We start from the raw sequence: 26,080 nt of genomic DNA on the forward strand, positions 1-26,080 counted from the left end.
TTAGACATTTAGACAATAGACATTTCACCAGCCAACTGATCGCCTGACACTCTGATCTGATCAAATAATGAGAAAGTAAAAGGCCAAGTGCAAAGTTATACACAACAATATGTCGTTTTGCAACAGTTCATATGGAATCTTGCAAATTAGCACCATGATATAAGTGCACCTACCATTTAGGTTAGGTTTAGGAAAAGAATCATGGTTAGGTGTCCAACAGGTTGGTGACAACATCATTAAACAGACACTTATGGCTTCAGACAGGACACAAACCCCAGTCTCATGGGTCAAAGTCCTGTGTTTGCTTGACCAATCCAAGACTTGCTGCCAGCTGTCTCCCTACATGGACTTTTTCGCGCCTTTTTCGCGCCTCATACTATCACCTCACTTCCTACTTCCTCTTGGAAGGACAGCCAGAAGTGCATTAGTCATGTTATGACAGTCCCCTAGCTTATGATTACTGGGTTTGAATACAAATTATATGAATTATGGGGCATTACATTTTTTAGCATTGTACGAACAGTGAATGAGAGGAGTCTGCATAGGAAAATGGGCCTTTTAGTCACAAGAACGCAAAAAGAAAAAGGGTGCTTGCTGGAGCAGTACATGTCCACCTCCTGTAAATAGCTGTCCATCACAAGCGCATATGTGACGATTAATTCATCAGTAATCAATATGTCCAATCAACATCTGTTCGGGTGGGACAATAAACTTCAACTGCCCAATGCATTCTTTGTGATCCTGTACACAGACTGTATATAAATACAGTTAACCTAACAGCTCCCTAAAAAGTGAAGCCGAAAGTTCTCTATCGCCCCCTGGTGGCTGGCTGCAGTTTAGGTCATAAACACCAAACCCATCACTGTGCTTGCGATCAGTGGCGTGCTTGTAATTGGAAGAGCAGGTGAACGCATGAGAATTCTACACTGCTGAGATCGCTAATGCGAACACCCTGACTCCAAATTACGTCACCAGCGCAAGATGGCAGCATACTGGGGATAATTTGGCTTCACTTTTGAACAGTGAAGACGCATCGTCCAAAATTGGGTTGATACTGACTCAAACAGCTGGACTGTGCATAGGTAACAATGGGGCCAATCTATCGAAATCTATGTTTAGGTCTGATTATATGTGCTGGGACTCTGTTGTGTATGAGCAGCGAAGTGGAACTATGCACAGTTGATTATTTAAGAATAAATAATACAGTAAATTGCAATCTATGTATTTATTTGATATATTTTGTTTTAAAAAGTTAGGAAAGCAACGTTTGAGTCAAGCCTTGCGTCTCCTTAACACATGAAAGAATGATCCAAGTCACTTAAATACAGCAAAATATACAGCTTATTCATTTAACACTGGTGTTAGATCAGAGCTCCAGTATTGGCCAAAGCCCAGATACTAGAATCAGTATTAGGACTGAAAACACCAGACCCAGGCATATGAGTTAAAAAAAGAAAAACACAATAAATGTCACCTGTCACATCTTCTGCATGTGAAACCATACATCACATACGTCAGCCTACAAGGGCACCAACTGCTCCAGAAGATCTGGGCTGAATCTCTGTGGGTATCTGTGTTTCTTAATGAGAGAGATGCTGACGATAAACTAACAGCCTGTTTGATTGACCGCGGAGGTAATGTGAGCAGGCCTTCATTAGTCTGTATCTGATCTGACTGATGTTCTCGTAGGTCGGCACGCTGACACTGATCTATGAGCTCGGACACAGGCTCATAAATGTGTGCAGATTATTAAAGCGCTTCAGTACCTTGCCCGGGGATACTGACAGCACTGCTGGTGGGAGGCAAACACAAACACGTGAACAAAGAGAGCGCAGACAGATACTATGGGGAGCACTGAACCAGAGCTAAATATATTCTGCAGTACTGCATTGATAGACTTAAGTTTTTATGGATGCTTTGTCCTTGTATTTTTAATATGTCCTTATTTGATCACATTACAACTTTTGTTGGATGAATGGGAAATTAATCAACGATAATTAAGTCATTTATCAAGAAAAATGCCAAACATTTACAAGTTCCATATTTGACTTTTGGGTTTGCTGGTCGCACAAGACAAGTAAGCTGAGGGTATCATCTTCTGGTGAAACTGTGATGGTCATTTGTCATTTTCTGACATTTAATAGACGAAACGATTATTGATCAATAAAACAAAATGATCAATAGAAAAGTGTGAATAATTACGAGTTGCTGGCACAATGGCTAAATTCATTGAAACTGTTTGTCCCAAAGGTCTTTCAGCATTTTGTCAACTTAAAATTATGCAATCAGCAAGTTTTCATTACAAAGTGAAAATCTTTCAAAATTTCACATTGAAAAGTTACACAATTATCACCCATGTAATAAAGTTTAATGATAACATTAAACTTTATTTCTATGGCATTTTCCTAAAGCAGGGTTACAAAGTGCTTCACAATATAATACCATGAAATAAGTCACAGCTTTACTGAAGACTTACTTCGGCATGGCCGATATGAGTCAGAACTGAAATCTGTTATTTTTATTCAACAGGTCAGACCAAAATGTGTTTCTATACCCAATTCACTGAGGCTAAATTGATTTATCAGATGTAGTTGTGTTTCCATGGTTACAGATCTGCAGAGCTTGTAAATCATCTTATCTCGTAATAAAACCATTTTAATTAATATTCTGCATGAAATGATTAATTTACTTTAATAGTAACATGCATAATTACTGGATACATGTATAATGAAGCTCTCCATTAGGACCTTGATTAAACCTGCTGACCTCCGTGCTGTTTTTGGAATAATAAGTGTAATGTATATTATCTTTTATTTAAAATACACTTAGTGATACATACAGTGTGTATTTAATCATGAAATGTCTTATTGAGCACTGTATGGAACCAAATCGAGAAGTTATTAGTCCATTAAATGATTTTTATCTGTTATTATAAGTCTCATAGATATGAGTCAGTATGGGCCTGCAACCCTCACTGGTAGGTTCAAAAAGCTGTTATCAGCCCATTTAATGGTGACTCATTATGTTTCACTTTTACTTTCCTTAGCTTAATACCCCAAAACAACATAGTTAGGTTTAGAAAAAGACTACTGTCATCCCGACGGCAGAACGTTTCATTTCATGGCTAGATAATGGCCTATTCAACCTTACGGTAGGTTTGGCAGGCCCCTTCTGACACATATCTATGGCCTGATAACAGCCAAATCAACTGAGAATGGGTTGCAATGTACGTTTACAGAATTTATTTTATCATATAGTTCATCTTTGTATTTAACATGTTTCCTGCCAAAACTTTCAAGGACTTCAGTCTTTTGAAATCTTGTCAGACAAGGAGGGCAAAGCATCTGAGGCATTATGGTCTGGAACATTAAAGCTCTCTTTAGCCTTGTCTTGGGGAAGAAGATTACATTTTACTGCATATTTCACAAGTTTCCATGATATCAGTGTTGGATCACACCAACTACTCATTTTCGGATGTTTGATAAAGCAAAATATTGTCCCAAAAACTCTTCTGGCTGGTAAAAGCACCAGTTTGACGGCCTTCCTGTCTGTGCACCCGTGTTACATCCTCAGTAACATGGAGCCCAATCAGCACAATACACTGCGTTGTGGGTGTTTTGTCTGGGAGGGAAACCCATGATCAACAGCATTCATATTTCAACGAGCCCACACAGTGAACTTTGCCGCTGCAGCAAATTCTTTTATGATGTAATTAAAACTGATTCAAAATGGCTTCCCCCCGAGAGCCAATTAGAGGACAAAAAGGCAAAAATGTGAAGAAATAATATAACCCTGGACAGGTTTAGAGTCTAAACAGTGAAAATTTACAGCGCCTCTGAAATCTCCTCCCCAAGCTGCTCCCATTCAAACACAAGTATCTTTATTTACAGTGTATTGATTTTCAACGATACATACTTCATCAGGTGGCAAGACGTGGCATATTAATCACTATGTTTTATGAGCTAGATGAGAGTCTGCTGTGCATTTTCCAGCTTTGTCTCAACATTGCATTTTATTTGGGAATTTATGCCCTTAATGACAGAGTAGGTGAGACTAAGTCAGACTCCCAAGGAGACTTACAGCAAACACATCCAGTCTTGTCTCTTCTTGTGTGGTAGCAGGGAAGCTGTGAGTGAAACATTACTATTTCAGGGCTCAGTCCCGTGAAAATGTCCTTGATCAAGTTACCGAAGCCTATGTACTCACTAATTTTGGTATATCACACCAATGTTTTTTATAAATTGCCTATACTCTCTATGATGTTCTAAAATTTAGTAATTTTGTCAAATGTTTATGTTGCAGTAGTGAGAAGGGACTGTTTCTCCTTATTGTTGGTGTATTCAAGGACATCCATGAGAAAATGATCCTTTCTGGCACATCCATATTACCTTTTTTTTGTCTTCTGGATTCATTTTTCTCACAGCTCATGAATGAGGCACTTTTTTTCTACAATGTTGGCGCATCCATTCTCAGAACTGCATTAACTTTGACAATAAATACGGGGAGATAAATGTTCCTCATGATGGATTACCAATTTCTAGAAAGCTTTAAGTCAAATTGATTTTAAAGACAATTGAAATGAATGAAAACAAATGTCCGTCTGGATGGTAGAAAATCAATCTTAAAATGTACGAGAGCATTTGAAAAAAAAAAACAGAAATGATGTGATTGTTTTTAAACAAATGTTAGAAAGTGAACCATTGGTATGCTACAGATAAGAACAAATGTTATCTTGTTATCGAAGCATCCTAAATGTTTAACTAAAATTAAGCTCCTGTATAAGGCTGCATCCCTGCTTAATGATGACGCAGCTGACTCAGAAAGAAAAAGATTGTAATAACTGTGCAAAAATTTTAAAAAATGCAATTCACTCTGGTAATTCTGAAAGCTTTGAATGCTTTAATTATTAACTCAAAAACACATATTTTTTGCTCCTGGAAAACACGAGTTTTCTTTATGTCCTGATTTTCACTTTGTTTGGCGGCCTGAAACAAAATAAAAGCCTTGACACAAAGATTTTTCTTTCAGGACAAAAATCAATAAACACCACTAAGGTATGAGAAAAGGGAGTGCTCACCTAGAAAGCATTAAAAAAAAGAGTTGCTGCTGTGAAGTTAGAGCCATGTGGAGATGACTTTGTGTGATCAGTTCTTTAACATGTGCCTCCTCAACCCTCCCCTGCATAAATAAAGGTTAAAACAAAAACCCCAACAACCCCCTCTCATGGGCGTCATGCCAAGGAATCCACTTGGCGCCACATGACCGTCTCAAATCATGCATCACCCCGGGGCAACGGCGGGCGTTTCAGTGACGGGAGGCGTGTGCCACCCAAAGCACCCCTTCTTTATAAAAGCCTACTAATGGGGTGGAAGACTGGGTTTGGGGGTCGGGGTGTGTCAGCAGGGCCCATTGGCGCCTCTGTTTACATGCCCTCCTGACCAAAACAAATGCAGGGGCCTTTACCCGAGTGCTTTGCCTCTCTGCTTGAACAAACAAACAAATAAAAGGGGGAACATGATACAATATGGTGGAGTCGAGGGAGGGTGGGGGACACGAGGCTGAATAACTGAAAAAAAAAGCTAGAGACAGAATATGGGACAGTGTCTGATAAAAACGCAATGATGAAGTCAATATGTCTTGACGGCAGCCAATAAAAGCTTTTAGACTGACAATAAACATTTATGCATGACAATTTCTATGCTAGACAAAGAATCCACTAAAAAACATACAAATACTGGACTAAAAAAAGAGCTTAGTCTATAAACAATATAACACTAGAGTGAATATAGAGTAACTATACTTTTGTTCTTTTTTTCTACCTTCAAAAGTACTTTTGGCCATATTATAATAAAATCGTCCAACATGTATGTAAAATCCTAGAGAGACATGGACATGGCATGATGTACTGACTCGCTATATTAGTATTTACAGTATATATTGTCCTACATTGTTTGTTCATTTATTGAGCCATATAGATGAACACTGTGATGGCTTGTACAAAAATCCACTGCATTTTTATGATGAATCACTGTCTAATAGAAAAACACATTTAGACTATCCTTTCTCTGTGTAACATAACCCCACACTGAAGTGTAACACAAATCGCATTGTTACTGCTGCTAATCCTGGCACTAAATAATATAACATTTATTAATACTTCATATTGAAATGTAAAACAATCTAAAGTCAGGTCAGGATAAGGACTTCCCAAAGACAAGCAGCACAATATTGATTAACTGCATGCTATGTTATCAATCAAATAACATTTTATCTATCATATCAGTATATGACACTGACCGTAAACAGCCTGATTTTTAATGAAAGGTTGTTATCAGCAAACTGCTGTATTTGTCCAAGAGAATGTGAGAGAGAAGAAGACAGGAAATAAAACACAACATTGAAAGAGAGACAGGAGGTGTAGGACAGTCAGGGAACAAGAGTTATTGTTTGCTTGTTTAATCTAAACTGAGATGTACTGGAAATGTGTTTCGCACTCATTCTTTGGCAGTGTAAAGACGATGTTATCGTGCCTGTGAAGGTCCTTGAAATTAAATTGAGCCACGCAGAGAAAACAGACACAGTTTCTGTGCAGGGGGCAAAAAAAATCTTAACAGGTCATTTAATCTGGTTTTTGTGTCTTCAAAATTTGAGAAAATATGCAAATCTGTTGAGATATCTCTACTAGTTTCCAAAGCATTTCTCATGTTTAAAGAAATTTCATGGCTATATGGTGATGATATCTTTAAATAGGATAATATTGCTCCGAGATAATATCTCTTGATTTGTGGAAAATCCATGCAAAAAAGTTGCACTGCAATCAAGTGCAATGATCTCTGGTTTCCTCTACTTCGAGGGAAAAAAAAGAGACTTTTAGGAGCAGATAAAAGTTTGAATCAGATGGAAAGATAAAGTGAAGGCGACATTGTAGACTCCCATGTTGGCCGCAGAGTAATCCAGGGACTGACTGACTGACTGACGAGCATCATCCACCATCTCCCCGCCCAGCGCTCAGACACGGTGCGCACACTCCTCTGTCAACGCCTGTCAATCAACGTCTCCTTTGTCGGTGTCGGCCAATCCCATGTTGCGGTTTCACGGGGACCGTTTGATTGACAAGCCGGGGAGTGGAGGAGCGGGGAGCTGAAGGTGGAGGGGATTCAGAAGGAGCTGGTGGCACGCTGACGTGGATGGAAGACGGTGTGTGTGTGTGTGTGTGTGTGTCTGTGTGTGTGTGTGTGTGTAAGTGTGTGAAGTGAGGCCTCAAACAAATGCGCCAAGGGCAAGAATCATTAACATGCAGTAGCTGGTGAGTGTGCGCACGCGTATATGTGTGTGTTTGTGCATGTTTACGTGTGTATGCTTGTGCGAGTGTGTGTGTTTGACAGCCAGTATGAAGGAGACGCAGTAGTAAGGCCGTCAGGCAGCCTGCCGCTTCCTGTCTGCTTTAATTGCATGTAGCCCTAGAGACTGCACACACACACACACACACACACACACACACACACACACAGACACACACACACAGACACACACACACACACACACACACACAGACAGAATCCAGCCCAGGGAACCCCTCTACACAGCAGCTCTGACAAAGAGACGAGGCTTACACGGCTAAGATGGGAGCTGAACACTGAGGTCTTTCACTGAGGATGACGACGGCTCGCTGTCGAGGCTCGATAAAGACGACAGAGGAAAGAGAATCAACTGCAAGAGCTTTGGGAGTCTGAGCAAAGCAGGGCTGAGCAAACCTCCCAAGAATGAGCGACATGAATGTTTTTGTTCGCTAATAATCACATGAATAATGCGTAAACACAGTCTTACGTGTGCATTTTAATTAGCATTTTCCAATTAGAGGCTTAAAGCAAATCTCGGAGGCAAGTAACCATGAAGATAAGTTTCTGACACTGAGGAAAAGCAAATATTTTATGTAGACAGAGGAAGGTGTGGAGCTGAAATGTCAGCCTGTCATTGGGCATATTGAATGTCACACTTTCAGAAGCAGTCTTGGTGGTTAAATCCTGTGAAGTCCTTTATGATCAGGGTTCCCACGCATTTTCATGGACTAAAAACCAAAGTTTTCCATGACTTTTCAAGACTGTTTCACTTGCCCAGAGTTCTTCAAACACTAAAGAGTCAAACAACATCCCACATGACGTGTTCAAGGACCTTCAGAAAATTGAAAATCCTAAGATTATCTCTGTTTTTACATTTTCTGGCTGTGATTTATGGTTTAATTTTGGGGATAGTTCAAGAAATTATACCTTCCAAACCCGTTTTTTTAAGAAGCAAAAGAAGAAGAAAAAAAAAGGCCCCAATTTTTAAGTTTTCAAAAAAAATCTTTAAAAAAACACCCAAAAAATGGAGGAAAAAAAAAACATAAACATAAACTTGACACATAACATAAAAGATGAAGAAAAAAAATTGCCAAATTTTTCAAAGGTACATGTCTTAAGCATGTTTTCTTTAAAAATCAACGATTAAATAAATACAAGATACAGACATTTAAAAGGTATATGCCCTGATGCAATGCATGGAGAAAATGAAAAAAAAAACAAACTTTGTGATGAACAAATAAACAAAAACATAACCAAAGCATTGTTATCCACCGGTGTGTGTTAGAGCTACATTATGTCGTCACCTTCAGAAGAACAAATTCTCTGTTATGTAACAGTATTGTAATTAAATCATGGCACACAACCAATTCCCATGATTTTTCAAAAACACTCTAGCTCTAGTTACTAGTTCCATGACTTTTCCAGGTTTTACATTACCGTGGGAACCCTATATAATTCTCATATTTTATCATCCTCCTCACTGGTGAACAATAGATTATGCAGAAATTAAAATCATGAATCTTTACAAGTCCCCGGTGTTGAGGTAAACCTCTGACGCAGCAGCGCAGTCTATTTCAGGAGTTAAAAATCCCCGGAGAAGAGCATAAAATGTAAGCACTTAGGGCTGGGCTCATTATAAAATCAATGCTCACAGGACCACTCTCATTTAAAAACATGGCGGGGAAAAGGTCAGGGAGAGAGATGGAAAAATCTCAATCTAATTCTTTGCTCAAAAAGCCACTTAATATTGGATTCTGTAAATTAAATTTCACACCCGGCTATTCCGGCCAAAGGATAATTACAGCAAGCAGAGGGGGGAATGGAAATGACTTGAGGTGGAAAAACCTGTTGGATTGGTGATATTGCTTCATGTGTCAAACAACAAATACAGCCAGAGACTAAGTACAGTAAGCAATCACCGCACAGAATCACTCTAGTCATAATACAAATAAAAACTGTTGATTGGGTGAAGCATCAATGACACTCCTGCAGTAAAGTTTTTTGTTTTTTTTAATTTTCACCCCAACACAAGTCCTAAAGGAAAAGCTTTCAGCCACCAACACTGGGAATGCTACACTTGAGATAAAAGCATTATCTAAAAAGAGACTCAGCATTTTCAGATTTACATACATTTGCAAGAAACAAAAGTGTGAATGTATCTACATGAAAAGAATATAAATGTAAAACATGGTATAAATCTGATAAATTACACTCATTTTGGTGGCACAGTTCTACTTGATTTTTTTATGAAACATATGTACTACACTAGATAATTAACAGGATAGGATAGCCCTAACATATATTTCTGATATACTAAGTTATGTTTAGTTTTTCAGACTGTCCTCCCCCTCCAGTGAATTATATAATTTGACCTGTAAAAATGTGTCAATTTAACCATCACTCTTTGGTCGAACCTGCCACACACAGACATATAAGGAGTAAGTATAATGGATGTAATCGCCGTGATGTCACTGATTGGATTGTGGACTTTCATTTTTTAGCCCCGAGTTTGTATAACTGCAGTAACACTCAACAAACTGTGTCCAAAGTAACGGTTATTTGAACACTACTAGAACACAATATTTTAGTGAAAAAATATTACTCCAAACGAAGCAATAGTCCACTTTATGCATTTAATTTATGAAGATGGGATTCTCACTCTTCATAGCTAGCTAAATGCTTTGCCATTTGAACCCTGCTACAATTCGATGTTGTGGCTAATAAACTAGGCCTTCCTGCGGAGGGTTTTCTTATGTTCCTGTGATCGATCGGTGCCTCCATTGAACTCTTCACATAATTTCAGATGGGCTTGACTGCAACAATTAGATTTTTTGAAAACGTTGATTTCTGTTTTTACCTTGTCAGATTTATTTATATGTGTAGGTATGACAGAGAGAGTAATTTAATATTTTACATGACATCATAGTGTTTAACAGCAAATCACAGTGCTTGATGCACAAAGACGTGATTCATTTTATAGGGTTATTATTTAAGAAAAGATATTAAAAAAAGAGCAGCAATAATCCAACTTATTTGTTTAATACACTCATTATACATGAAGATGTGATTCACATTATGAATAACGAGAACTAAGCCTTGCCCTAACCTTAACCTAACACTTCCTGGCTAGCTAAGGGCCAACTTCGCATTTTCTTCAGGCCTTCTGCCTCCTGACCAAGGGGCCATGGGGGCTGATTATGTAAGTTTGGTGGGCGAGTCACGTAGCTGGCCCAGCCACAGTTGTATCTACTTGCAGAGTTCGACATTTGGGCTATCAGGATTTTGGATTTTTTTTTTTCATCTGCAGACAGCCTGTCACTTAAATTGGCTATTCCCTTAACTATGCATAACTTTAGGCCTTAATAATATTCAACTAGATCATTTATATATAACGTCACCCCCATACAGTTGGAATAAATGGGTAAATTAGTTATAAAGACCAACATTTTTTTTTGTTTCAGGCTGTAAACATGTTTATTTCTGCTGCAAAGTTGATCTTTTTAATATGGGTGTCTATAGGGACTGACTCACTCTTGAACCCAGCATCGAGTGGCCATTTGAGGAACTGCAGTTTTTGGCACTTTGACTTAATTTTTCAGCCCTGGAAGCTGCCACATAGCCACAACCAGTGAATGAACATAATCTGGTGATGAGGGGTTCCAAAACATACAGAACGTCATTTTAAAGGCCCACAAGCAAAAATGTTTGGAAATTGTTTTATGATCCTGCATTTTTTACTACTGTTATTTAAAAAAAAAAAATCATCTTCTCTATTTAAATTCAAATATAGCGCAGTAGCACCTCCTACCTGATAGGTGGCGGTAGCATCGCTGCCAGCATCTGTTCCCAGATTGGTGAGCTTCTCTTTCAGCTTGTGGTGGGAGCGGTGGCGGAGGCAGTAGACTACGGTGGAGGCCAGCAGCACGCCAACAATGCACAGGATGGACACAACGGTGAGGATGAGAAACTTGGTGGACTCGGCCTGGCTGTACTTGGTGGGAATCTGGTTGATTTGGCTCCCCTGTGGGCCACAAAAGAACAAATACAAAAAGGTTTAATAAGGTGTTTCTATTATTATTTTAATCTGAGGTAAGTGGATAGGCAGAGCGTGGTACTCCCTCTGGCCACATAAGAGTTTTGATTCATCCACCACGCTAATAAAGTCTGTGCTCATGATGGTAGCAGGTGGATTGAACTGCAGGGGTGTAAAACTATGTACCTAAAAGTGTGCAGGCTTTCATTAGAGCCAAAAACGACACCAGGTGATTCTTTTGATCAGTCCGACAAGAGGAACTAATCTGCAAATTCATCTGGTGTTTGATTGGAACAACCCGGCAGACTCTCAGTGCAGTGTGGCACACGGTTTTAAACCCCTGGATTAAAGCATTCACCAAACGGTCCAAAAAACAAGCCACTAAAATCCCTCATTTGACAGTAATCTATCTGAACCCCCTTAAAAGTGTTAATTGCTTTTGCTTCCAATGATTCTCCCCCAAAAAAGTCTACACATCGGTGGATGAAAGTGTAAATCACATGGTTCTTTTATTTCCTTTTTTGGATAGACATAAATATGCATATCACTGTGCTCGATGAAAAGTATAATCACAAGCGTTTGTTCCACCATCTGTGCCCAGGAGTGCATAGAATACATAAACTCCTGTTTAGGAAAGCATTCTGAGTGTGCCTCGACAGCTCAACACACCGTTTGCTATACTGGAGGAATTTTTTTTTTTTTTTTTGCCGTTGTGAACGGGAGGCAACAGACGTTCTGCCGTCTTGAGCAAGCGCCTTGCCAATTTCGACCTCGGCGGCACTTTAATCCAACGCGTGAGAACCAGATCCTTCAGCAAACAACTGGAGATGAAAGATTTCTTTTCACACGGTCTGCTGCTTAAGATAACACAATGGACACATACTGTATGATAAAACTCTCTGTTTGAACTGCTTCTTGAGTGTGTAAGAACCGCCGCGGCTATAATTTGAGTGAGGGGAAGTATTGAGCTGCGGCTCCAACTGCCGCTCGCTGTTCATTTTTCAGACACCAGCGAGCTCAAGATAATGGGCCTGTTGCGTTTTTACCTGACTACTAAGAGTTAACAATAGGCACCATAATTCCCCATTATTACACACTGTGTAATGATCTTGACAACAAAGAACGATGCCAAGAACCAAGAAGGAGAAGCGCTACAAATTGCACTGCCAATGACAAGGCTTACAATTCTCCGACACAGAATTCTCAGAAGAAATCAATAGCAAAAAAAAAGCATTTCTTTACTCGTTTCTGCTTGGTAACTAGAGTTTGTTCACATCTTTGCAGCACACTTAAAGATAACCCCCTCTTTTACTTGTACAACATTTTAAACAGTCATTATAAATCAGTGGTCTCCAACTGGTGGGTTGTGGTCCAACAGTGGGTCGCAGGTCTGAATGGACCCCAAGTGGCTCGTGAACAAGTTTTTCCAGAAAAAACACTTGATTTTGAAAAACAGTGAATTTCTGGCACAGAGCTTTTATTAACATAATTTATTTCTTTGTGTTTAAAGCCACCATGTTGTTTACATTCTGTGAAATAAAATTGAATATGTGACAATTTATCGAATTTGTGGAGCCTGTGGCTAGTCCAGTTGGGAACCACTGCTATAGCTCATCATTAGCTTGTATGGATAGTAATTTTATTCTGCACATTAAGCTTGTTAGGTATTATTTTTGTGCCAAAAAGAGAAATTCAGAGATGCTCTCAACCTCACAGAAAGACAGCAGGCTTGTCTCGGGGGTAAAGGAGAAAAGGGGGGGTAAAACAAAAAAAAAGAACTCCCTGTCCCTCGGTGGTAGAGGTCACAGAGATTAGGCGAGGTGCGGCGTGGTGAGTTAAATGGAAAGGAGGCTTTGAAAGCGGTAGGGAGAAAGGGGGCAGCCTTGTCGAATCCCTCCTGCCTGCCTGTCAGCGCTGAGAAATCCTGAAACCCTGGGAGGTGGGAAAAGGAGCGCTCTACCCTGCACACGGATTGTTCTGGAATTCTTGTGAGGTTTCAGCGAGTGCCCCCCCCAGAGGGAAGGGCGGCAAACACCACTCGATGATGCCGCCCTTCCCTCCCCACCACCCCCACCCCCTATGATTTCATTCATTGCTGCCTCTGCATTCAGCACCTGATAAAGAGTGCCTGCAGAAAGACCCACAAAGGGGGACAACAGTTGTCCGATGCTTTGTGGGGTGTCCAATTTGCTTGGGGGAGCTCTAAGCCGTACTGTAAAAGCTGGTTGCATAGTAATGTGACGGCCTTGAAAGGAAACAGTGGGCGTCTCTGACTGGAGCACCGCACTAAAGACCATTCTCTCAGTGCTGGGGAAGAAATATAATAATAAAGCAGAACAAAAAATGTGAGAAATCCCACTTAGAAGTACAGTACGTATAAAAGATTTAGCTACTAGTAACCACAAGTTACTACTGAGGCTATTCATGAATCAGTAATAAACATAATGCAGGGTTTGTTAGTTTCGTATGGCTGCAGATATTAAAATTGCATTCGTAAAAGCAGATAAAATTTTATCCTTTTTAATGTTTCTTTTTATTAATGCGGTCTTAATGTGAGAGATCGCAACAGAAATATCAAGAAACGGCATAAAAAAAAGTAGCTGAGCAGTAAGCCTGTACGTGTTGTGGGTTTGGCAAGGCCATTAATAATGCATTACTGCTGATTCCACATGCTTCCACTGCAATCATGCTTTTGCGTTTTTTTAATTATTTTTTTTAAACTACGGATCAAATAACTTCATTTGTCATTTTACTCCCCGAGTCATCTCATTGTTTTGTCAAATTAAGTTTCATGGAGAGGGATTGCATCTTGCTCGGCTAGTAATGGCCCATAATTCAAGGCTCTAACTGTAACAGCTCAGTCATCTTTCACGGGACAGATGCCGGCATTTGCTTAGCCCCCCTTCTGCTCACAAATATACACACACACACACACACACACACACACACACACACACACCCCGATTCCACCTCCCCCCCAGACTCTTCATCGTGGCTGCCTAGCATGTCTGTCTATTGATTCAAACAAATGTAGCCTGACCCCACCTGCTTAATCAAGTTTGGTTGCAGTTGTTAGTAACTGTAAAAGGGGGTGGAGGAGTGTGTGTGACAGAGAGTTGGGGGTGTATGACTTGTTAGATCGCATCTATGAAAAAAACAAAAAAAAGCCATTCTGCCCGCGCCGCAGAGGCAGATGTAGCAGAAATTTGCAATGATTGAAAATCAAATGTTTGCTCGGGACGGGAGGCGGAACGTTCACACATGATGCACGCAGTCATTACTTTGCAGAGGACTGTGTAACCTTTTCAGCAACGCAGCATGAAACCCAACGCTTGGAAATATTGAGCAAAAGTCTTGCATAGCGAGTCCGATTCTCGCCGTGTCACCTACACTCTGTTTCTGATAATAGGAGGTTATCAGCACGGCTCTGAGGCCTTTTCTGACTCTCCCTCCTGTGGCTTAACACTTTCAATCACATTACATGTTGAGGGCTTGATAAAAAAAAGAAAGAAAAAAAAAGCTGCGACCGCTACGGAGAACTGCAGCTTAGCGGTGACAAATTAAAGTAAATGTGTGTTTTTGGTATGATTACAGGCTAAAAGGAATAATCTGTGACAATCAGGATTTCTTTAATATTGAGTAACATAGGCGGATTGAAATTGCACTCCAATTTAGATCATTCCTGGCTCTTTTTTTAATCGTATGATAGAGGAAAAAAAATCAGAAAATCCAGTTTGTTTCTGGAAGAAAATCAAACGTTTCGATCACATCTAATTCAGAGAGCGGGGCGAAAAATGAAAGGGAAATATTGTCTCCCCAAAGGCATAGAGGCGAAGGGAGTTCCTTTCATGCCTCCAACCTCCATTGTCCATCTGCTCTGGCGAAAAGCGATTGTACTTGCAAATTTTTCATTTCACATAGGCAAACGTGATTTGACATACAGTGTGCAGCTCCTCTTGACTGAGTATTTCTGAAAAGCATTACCATAGCCCCGTCAAGGATGCAGGCAGGCAGGCTGGCTGTCTGTGTACGCTGCTGGGTTCAGCCCTTTTCAGCAAATATCAGACACACTCCCTACAGACAGACAGACAGGCATCTTTGAGCAGGAGGGGGAAAGAAAAGACACCCTCAAAAAGAGAGGGAAAAGAAATGCGTCATTTCAGGAGATCTTTGGTATTTTATTTGTCCTGTGGTGACTTTTTGATTCAGTTTTGTATTAATATTGTGTGTGATGTGTAGATGGCTAATTAATCTACTTAGATTAATCTGAGTTGGTGTTTTTACTATAGAAAATTACATTAAAATCAATTAAGAAATAAGAATAAGGTGAAATCAGTTTGAAAAAGTGTAGGGAAGCTTGTGGTGGAAAGAAATTTGTAGTTTCTTGGTGGATCTGAGATGGAGATTTAATGGTGGAGAGCTTAGGTCTCCTGGTCCGTGTGTGCGTGTGTGTGTGTGTGTGTGTGTGTGTGTGTGTGTGTGTGTGTGTGTGTGTGTGTGTGTGTGACAGGGTGTATTTGAGTGAGTGTGTGTGAAGGGGGGGTGGATTAGCCAGGCTTCCCATAGACAAAAGGCAGATGGATTTGCACGGCTCCGGCTTATTCAGAATGGGTGAAAAAAGGTCAGAGGGAGAGCGGCGGCCGGCTATTGTTTTCCCTCCATGATGACTGCTGTAGGAAACAAAGATCTGTCCCTCACCTCTGATTCATCCCGGGGCCTTTGAAAAACTTTAACGAAACCGTTCAGCCAAGGAGCACACAGAAATGCACCGCCGACACACGTGTGCACAGAAACGCACAGCTGCACATGTGAGTGAGCGGATGTGTCTGTGTGTAACATGCACACACACTGTGGAATAATTTTTCATTTGATGCGCTCACATCTGCAGGTACACACTTAAACACTCACTTGCACGAAGCTGTGCACACGCCCACACAGACTCAAACACTATACACTTGCTCTCTTGTGCACACTGCACCCACACCAATGCACAGAAGTCCTCACACACCTATTTGTAACATGCTATTAAACCCCAAACTTTTGCTCACCAACGTGGACTTTGATTTACAGATCTAACAGAAAAAACTTAATTTTTCATTCCTTTTGTATCTTTGCCATACAAAACATGTGATATTACACATTGCATACAAATTAGGAGACTCCCCCAAGTTGAATATCACTTGCAACATTGCAAAAAATGCACAACATGATTTAAAGTTTGAACTCCAGCAGCGTGAAGCCGCAGCTGGAGAAAATGAAAACAGCAGTAAATCCCATTAAACTGAATGTTATTACAATGTTACGCTGGGATGCAGCTGCATGAAGCCCGTCGACCAGGGCGCGCCGTCAATCAGTGTCTAAACTCCACGGATACTCCCATTGCGCCTTCACCTCAAATATTGCACTTTGGGCTAAACCAGTCAATTTTTTTTACATTTATTCAAGAATTTTGATAAAGAAAATGCTCCAAATGTCTGCAACATATTATAATATGCAATATTAGAAAAATATGAGAATCCTGGTTCCAAGAGAGGAATGAGTGAAGAGAGGAGCAACAGCAGGACAAGCTCCTCATCTTTGGCTTTTTGTACAGAATTTTGGGAACAAATGGCATAAAGTCATCATCTGAAGGTTACTGGAAACTACACCACATTAGCATGCAGAACAGCAATTAATTCCTACCAAAAATCCATGGTGAGGTAATGCAACAGACACCTCCTCCCGCGTCTATTTCCCATTCCATCCCATCCGGCTGCAACGACACCACCGACTCAGAGACAGCACCACACCGGAGGAGGAGGAGAGTGAGTGGGAGAGAGAGGGAGTTTCATCACCTCCCTTCATCCCCTTTCTTTGCTTTGAAAAAAAAAATAAAAGAAAGTTCCCAGCTTCCTCTCCACCTCCTCCTCCTCCTTTTTTCTGCCATTCGCTTTTCATCCGTTGCAAAAAAAAAAACAGGAAAAAAAATGCACCAATTTCTCTCCGGTCTTTTCCTTGATGCAACTGAGCACCGGTTTAGAGAGAAGAGGAGAAGAGGAGTGAGAGGAGCGGCAGCCTCCAACACTTCCACAGAGAGAAATGAGATGCTATTTTTTTCTGAGAGAGAGAGAGAGACTACAAAGTGCGCTGTGGGGCTCCTCCTTATATTCCTCCCATCCCTCCCTCCATTCCCTGCCTGTCTACAGCACATGTCACCTCCCCTCGTTGCCATGGCGACGGCTCCACATGTTGCCGACAGGAGGAGGAAGAGGAGAGGAAGAGGAGGTGAGGACAAGAGAGGGAAAGGGGGAGGGGGTGGATGGGTGAGTGGTAGGGGGGGTGGAAGAGGAGGAAAAAGTGTGGCGGGAGGAAAAGGAGACCATAGGAGGAAGGAAGACAGAAAAAGGAGGGAGGGAAAAAGGAGCAGGACAGGAAAGGAGGAGAGAGGAGAAAAAAGAGCGGTGTTGCAGAAGCATTCCTCTTTCAGCAACTCATTCAGACTCACGCTGAGCCTTAAAATCTTGTTTCCCTTCAAACAAATTAAAATCATTCTGTCAGTGTGGTGACATTCACTCGCTTTCTGGAAAGTAGTGAAAATATCTAGAGGCAGATCAGTCCTCTGCTGCCAAGAAGCTGCTGCTCGATTCCAGACAACTCCTGCAACTAAAGATTCTCTCCGAGTAACAAGCAGAAATTATCTCCACTGGCACTGCAGTGTTTTCTTTTCCAACTTGACTTTAATAACATTTTAAGACTCTTTCTGTGACTATGACTCGTTCTGATGAAGATGCTTTTAAAGGGGAACTCAAGCTGTATGTCAAGAGCTGTGAAATGATACGAGCAATGGCTACAAACAAAGTGTAATGTCATACAGTTGAAAAAAAAGAGAGAGTAACATCAAGTCAGTCCATTTTATCACTGGAAAAATAAGCATGTAAATGAACAATTCAGTCAATCATATCTTCAGAAAATCCATATTTTCCCACTTCAGTGATGTCATGCGATGAAGTGGATTCCTCTCTCGATGAATACAAATACAGCTCCACCAATTCGTCAGTTTTTTTATCTTACTGCCAAAACAATGTTGACCAACAATTAAAAACAAATTGCAACAAAAGAGTGCTGATAAATATGACTTAGAAACAATAACACCATATTTTGTAAATCAGAGGGCCTAGAAAAGTATGGTTTTAACTGTAAATTATCCATGTCGTTACAAAATGTGGCACAATTTTTTAAACTACATTTAAAGGATCCTGCACCTTAACTGATTTATTTAACGTCAAATATTGGTGTTGTTATGGTCTAAAAAACAACACTGGTTATGGAAACAAAAATGGATGTTTATGTCGGCTAAGAAAGTGGGTAACGTATTTTGCAAGTAAAACATGTATTTTAACCAATTTACTAAAACCTGTATTTTCCTGAACACCAAATTTTTGTAAAATCGGAACCAGCATTTGCGTGGTCCAATAATTGCTGTCTCGTTAGACAACATTGCTAAGTTAAAAGAAAGCTTAAACTCTGAGATACTGTGTACAGCTTGCTGATCACAAACAAAATAGGAAAAACTTCCTCGACAAACAAACAAAAAACAACTGATTCCCATGACAATTTAAAAAAAATCCTTTCATTTCTCCATTATTTTATCTTTACATCCACAAAGCAAATTCAGTCTCTTCAACACACGCTTGAAGCAAAACAGTCTCAAATATCCCTTTTTCCTCCAAAGGTAACTGTACTTTCAAAATGTAAATTCACAATGTATGGGTCGATACTGTTCAATCATGTACACATCATAATGTTGTACAACAAAGACAGACCAACCCCCCCCCCCCCCACACACACACACACACACACACACACACCACACACACACACACACACACACACACACACACACACACACCATGGCCACCCCCAGGCCTAATCAACAAACAGGGCTAATGAGTTATTAGCTGCAGAAAGTGGAGAAAGAGGCATTGAAACCACTGAGGACTAACAGCTGCAGCAAACATGGGGGGAAGGTTAAAACATTAAAACAGATAGGTATAGGTGTGTGTGTGTGTGTGTGTGTGTGTGTGTGTGTGTGTGTGTGTGTGTGCGTGCGCACAATTATGCTTGTGTCAAAGGCAAAGAGTCATTGGTGTTTAAACTTTTGCCTTTCATGCATGGATATACATCAAATATCAAATGACATTAGTATGAGTCTACAAGATATGGTATGTGTATGCAGTTGTCTGTTTGTGTATGTGTGAGTGTGTGTGTGAGAGAGAGACAGAGAGTGTAAGTCTCCCATCGTACCACTGTGTGCAGTCCAGCTTAGAAAAGAAAGTGAGGGGGCAAAGAGAGGAGATGCTGTCTAATGCAGATGAAAGGTCTGTGCATAGAGGTGGGGTGGAGTATGTGTGTCTGTGTGTGTGTGTGTGTGTGTGTGTGTGTGTGGGGGGGGGGCTTCGGTTTTATCTTTCTATTCAACACCCCCCTACTCCCTCCAAGTCCTTCACAGACACCCCCACACCTCCTTTTGTCCCCTTGGCGACAGCTGGAGGTGGCAGGCAGTGAGGGGCTGTGTGTTTGTGTGTGTGTGTGTGTGTGTGTGTGTGTGTGTGTGTGTGTCCGGGGGGGGGTGGTGGTGGTGGTGGTGGTGTTGCTTGTTGGTTGCTGGAAATTTGGGGGGAGACCAGCGCCTTTCAGTTTGAGTCCTCCTTAATACTTCTCTAGACCCCCCCCCCAAAAAAAAAAACAAAATCTCAATGCTCTAAACACAAGCTCACCAAGCTAGAGGAGAGAAGGAGTTCAGGGAGCTTTGGGCGCCAATATTTCATTTCCTTTCCCTTTAAGCAGCAAGAAAGTCGCTTCCTGATAGGCTTTTATTTTCTACAGCTACACCCCTAAAAATACACACACACACACCACTGCTACTTCCCACCTCTACCTGCTCCCTCTGTCTGCATCACTGTTGTGACAGTTTATATTTCATTTTCATATACTGAACTTGGAATAACTTTTGGGTAATGATTCATCATGCCTATACATGATACCATAGTAAAACATGGCAATGGAAAACATTGCTTTAAGTGCTGAAGTATGTACAGGATACCTAGTTTTGTTCAAAGTTTGCAGCACTATATAAGTGCAACCAGGTAAATGCTTTAAAGCTGCACTATTCAATATTTCTCATATTAACAGTTCATGAAAAAAGATATGTTTAAGATGAAATGGCAGCAGGAAGCAGATTTGAGATTTATGATCCCTTTGAACTCAAATTTTTGATTTCCCCTAAATCAGCACCACCAAAGCAAAAAATGTTATATAAGTCAATACATGATTATAATTGATTAAAGTATTGAAACTATGTAAATTTCAAAAAGTCATAGAAAAATCAGACACTTTTTTTTCATCAGATGTTTACAAACTGAAAACACAAAATGTATTGGTCCAAAAGTTTTTTTAAACTAAATATTTCTCAACACTTCATAAGTGATCTCCCAGTGCAACAGCACATATGGTAAGGTAGCATGAGGTTATTACAGGATGACATCTTAGCCCTCTGCTGCAAAAGGAATGCATGCTCTAGCTGTTATTGTTCTTATTGGAGACCTTTAATTATTAAAACACAACTGTGCAAACAACAATGTGGGAGGTTGGTTTTTTAAGGGTTAAAGAACCAATTATTTTTCGACAGGAGTTGGTGGAGACCAAACCAGAGCTACGAGGAGAATGAATATTAGACTTATATTAATCAAGTAAACACAAACATAATTACAAAAGCATGTTTCTCTAGACTTCTGTCTGCAAGCATAATGAAAGATGAAACAAAAGAAAAAGATGATATATCAAATCTTGTGTTTTCAACTTGTTTCTCTGCCCTTGAGTGGCCAAACAAAGTATATCAATTCGTTCAGATTTAATTCTCATGTATCCATGGCAACAGTATTTGCTAAAAGTTCAGATAAGTCTTACCATTTGCCAAAACTGCATCTCAACATTATTTGAATCTACCACCTATTATTTCCATTCATCAGAACACTTTATTGTGTGTAATCGCTTCTTCTTTATTTGCAGAGCACAAACTTCCCACATTCCCACATACTTGTTTCACTGTGCTGTTCTCTAAAGGTTGATTAACTTGAATAGTTCCATCCCAAGGACTATGTATCTGTATTTTTGTAAAGTAAAACCCAGGATCACTGTGTAGATTTTACTAAGCCGTATGCAACGGGGCGACAGTGAAGTCCTTGATGGGGAGAAAAACAGCCCTTCTGAAAATGCATTGATTAGAGACGGTAGTAAATCATTGCTTTAATTTTGTGAACCAGCTCTTTACATGAATACTGCGCAACATTGTATTTGGTAAACAGCTCCACACAAAGCACCATACAAGGCCGCCGTCGCACACGTATAGTGTTATAAATGGTGCTGGCTTGAATGAAATGTACTGTACCTTGTTCTATGTAGCAGGGGTCAGCAGAGGAGCAGATGCACTGTGAGAGATTTGTACCACGCGCTGCAAAGATCTGACAGCAATAGATTCGTCTAAATGGAGCATTGTGCTCTTAGTGAATGGTCTCCCTCCATTTTAGTTCTTATCTGTGAGCAGAATCTCTCCTGCTGTATTGTATTGCCTCTGCCCTGATCCTCGGTACCACTGGAACGGTCAGATGGTATCAGGATCTGCTACTCTGTAGTTACACATATAATATTTTTAGCCTAATAGAGCGAGACACTAATACTACCATAGTTGGGGATTTCATTCGTTGTGTAACTCAGTGCCTATATGACAAGTGACTGATGAAGGGAATCAAGAACTGGTAATGTGACCACTCTGTTTAAACATTTATTTGGATAGAAATGCCATCCAATTATTACAAAATGCATTATATTAACAGATTGCACCTTAATCTCTGATGGTGTCCTCACAGTGATACAGTACATACGCAGCCTTAACAGATTATTTTGGCCATCATATTGAAAGCTAAATGACCTGACAAACTGGTGTTTGCAGAGAGACACTTTAGTACTTGCTAAATATATTAAAGCTGCCCCCCTGACAGTCAAAGACTGAATCATTGAACTGCCTGTTCAAAGTAACAATATTGTGCCGTTCTGCCGACAGGGGGAGATGTATCTAGCCAGCAGAAAATGTTGTTGCATGCAGGGGGGCATGTTTGCTTGTTTACTATATTATGTGAGCATCACTGTCACCCTGAATATTCAAACTTTCAACTTTTATAGACCTTTTCATATTTGCCAATGCAAACATTCTAGATAGGTCCCTCTGAAATCAAGTACTACACTACTAAACATCCAAAAACTTTTGGGATGACTTTGGGAACAGCAAAATTTGTGCAAAGCTGCTAGTTGAATCCTTTTAATAATAATTAAATAATTATTTAATGGCACCTTTCAAGGCATTCAAGGCCACCTTTTTTATCACATAACACCAGTTATTAAACATCAATGACATCAACAAAAAAAAAAAACAACTAAAGAGCACAAGTACATAATAAGTTAAAAATGGTATAAAATAAGATGCAGTTAAAGGAAGTTTACTAGTTTTTAGCTTTTTTTTCCAAAAGAAAAAGTCTATTTTGTGAAAATTAGACCAAAAACAACCATAACAGTGCTGTAAGGCAATCAACAAAAGTATCTAACATTAAAATGGTTTGATTGAGCGAAGCAAAAACATTTCCATGGATGAGTTTTAAATTCCTGCTGAGAATAATATGACTTTAAATGTCCTCTAAAATGCTGTTTTGTCCTCACTTATTATTAAAAGATAAAACACAGTTGTAATCATGGAAAATGGGTGCCAATCTCTCCAAACTTCACTGCCTCTTGTTCCTAAAAAAATGTGGTGATTACAAAAAGAACTAATTCTGTTTGCATATGAAGAACATCACCCTCGTCCTGTTATTTGAAGCAAAGACAGAAATCGCTTCCGAATCCAAGGCAGAGGTAAAATCTGAGAAATTAAACTTAAATCATTTCTTTTTCCAATAGGTCTCATGATCTACTTAAGTATTTATCACTTGTGTAATATATTAAGATTGATAGTGAGCACAAAGTTGTCCTCTCTGCATGACTCTGCTGGATTTCCCTCCCTGCCATCACTTTAAGCCTCACAGAACACCCAGAGTGACAAAGTCTCAGCTGTCATTAACTGTGGACGAACAGAAAGTTTTAGACCAACAGTCTCCTCATAATGAGCTCGGAAAACATCACTCATCTCACAACCTTAAAAACAGACGTGTCTTCCTCTTTGTCTGACGGCTTCAGAGCGACACGGACATCAACTCCGCCGTCAGCTCTGTCAGATGGAAGCGACATCAGAGGCTGTCATTGGCCATCGCCTGGACGCCCGCAAACAGCTTGTGTGATATTCAAACGGTCACCGATGGATACAAAATGAAAAGCTCACTCTCTCTCTCTCTTGTGTTCCCCCAGAACGACAGCTCATTCAGCCCGAGACCACCAAACTGATGTCTTTTGTGCTGCGCAACATATTTTGGATTCCTGTGACCCACTGTCCTGCCCCCCGCTCGCCTTGTCTTCTGGGATGGCACCCAAGACAAAAGAGCCATCATCCGCATGATATGGTAGCCCCTCAGCCCTGACGCCCCCTGGGACATAAATCTTCAACATACAGTAAGCAAGCATAACATCTGGGCTGACTGACAAACTGACTGTGACAGGGGATCTCATACACTTCCATACATTATAGTGGACAAACTGCAACGGAAAGTCTGCAGGGCTAATTGGACTGTGTAAGACAAGAAGATGATGATGCCTACTTTAAATTCTGAGCAGAAGTAGCACTCAAATTACCTCAAAACTATGAGCTACTAGTTCTTTTCCTTCTGCTTTTAGTGCAGTACACCACATTTAAGAGGATAACATTGTACTTTTCACTGAGAAAGGAGCTTTGTGCATACAGTTGCTGTTAAATTTAAGATTTCAATGATCACAATATCATTACTAATTAAAGCATAAATTATGTTTTTTGTTTACATCACAGTTAATAAATGTGGGCTATGTGTGTGGTAACTACCACAAATAACTAGTGTACCTTTTACCCCACCATTTACCTGATAGCTGGAGTCAGTAGTTATTTAAACATGAGATAATATCACTACTTTAAACTTTCTTTCTTGTTTTACCTCTTCTGTATTTTCCATGTCTTCCTTCCTCCTGTCGAGCATTGGTTTTTAATTTTGGTTCTTGTTTCCTCTCCTTTTCATGGTTTGGTTTATTGACAACAGTCTTATATATTTATAAAACACAACATATCCGACTTTATCAGGGGAAAAAATGATGAAGATGTTGATGAAGATATTTCCATTATTATATTTCCTCTTTCTTTCAGCTCCTCATTTAGTTTCCATCTTTGGGTCTTTATACATTAGGGGCATGATATGAGATCTTGCAAATATTTTATTATATAAAATAATATAATATAATTTATTATTAATATATTCATACTGCCAACAGTGCAAATTTGCAAAAGTTGCAACACGTGTTCAATATAACCTTTGATGCAAATAGATTTGGGGGTAGCCATGCAAATTTGAGTCTATTACCAGTGACCCAGAGCTCCTACCACAAGCTATTTTATTGAGTTTTTCTTTTTAGCAAAATGCTGTGAGTACAGCTGAGTTCCTGTGATAAATCCTTATACTGTGCGTACATTTTTAGGGAGAGGCAGCGGACATGTTCCCCTCAATATTTAGAGAAAGCGCATTTATCCTCCCTGATAAAAACCTGAAAAAATCAAAGGATTTAAATTTGGACTAAAATTAAAGTCATTTGCACCATAAATTGATACAAAAAGACACTAATTTGTGTAGAAAAAAATCACCAAAATGGAGGAAATTCAGTGTTTTTTAGGGTAGGATTGCCCAAATCCCCCTTTTCATATAAGTCCCACAAAATACTGAATCTAAACTTACAATATTGATGCAGTGCATATGTCTAGGGCTTTTATTCTGAAAAGTAAGAATGTAATGTGGTATGCACTATCTTTGTCTAGGCTGAAAGGAGTAAATAAATATTGTTTAGTTTGGACTACAGATTTTCTATGTTGTTGTTTTATAATCCACATAAGCATAGGCGCACATGATTGGTTGATGCCCCCATCCATGGTGATGGTGATGGTGGTGAAAAATTGACCTTGTTCCAAATTTTAAAAAATGCGTTGCTTTTTCGGGCGTAATATTTGTGTTCTTTTTGACAGTATGTACCAAAAACATCAGTTTGTAAAAACACATTGGCATGCAAATTAATCACAAAAAAGAAACATTACCAGCTTTTAAAACAAAAACTTTTAACTAATTTAAAAGCGTGGTCATTCTTAAAGCTGTTGATGAGTAGTTTTCACCAGAGTCAAACTACACTCCATACTTTTCATTTATACTATACCATCACTACAAAAATAATCAAATGCCAAATTTTACTTGTGCAAAAGTATTTTCACTATTGTGGTACTGCTGCTAAATTAAAGACCCTTTCCCCACCATGGAGTCTGGGTGACTCGAGGGATTTCACTGAAACACATCACATATGCATATATGCATACAGTATACACATGCCTGTACATAGAGTATATTCTGTACAAACACAATGCTGGCACACAGATTTTCCCAGTTTCTGTCTCTGCAAGCAAACATTTGTGTGCACACACATAAATGCATATAATTTTCCTGCTCTTTTTCTGGCACACACCTTC

General features: G+C 39.8%; 1 protein-coding gene across 3 annotated transcripts in view; it reads right to left on the reverse strand.

The window, feature by feature from the left end:
- The window catches only part of LOC121951622 (receptor-type tyrosine-protein phosphatase N2-like), a 256,425-nt gene that overhangs the window by 61,146 nt on the left and 169,199 nt on the right, over nucleotides 1-26,080 (reverse strand). For all 3 annotated transcript variants that reach the window (XM_042498013.1, XM_042498012.1, XM_042498014.1), the window contains exon 13: nucleotides 11,149-11,361. In XM_042498013.1, the coding sequence (XP_042353947.1) occupies nucleotides 11,149-11,361 (213 nt within the window). The remainder of the gene's footprint in view (nucleotides 1-11,148; nucleotides 11,362-26,080) is intronic.

This window comes from Plectropomus leopardus, chromosome 12 (genome assembly GCF_008729295.1).
Source record: "Plectropomus leopardus isolate mb chromosome 12, YSFRI_Pleo_2.0, whole genome shotgun sequence".
NCBI lineage: Eukaryota > Metazoa > Chordata > Actinopteri > Perciformes > Serranidae > Plectropomus > Plectropomus leopardus.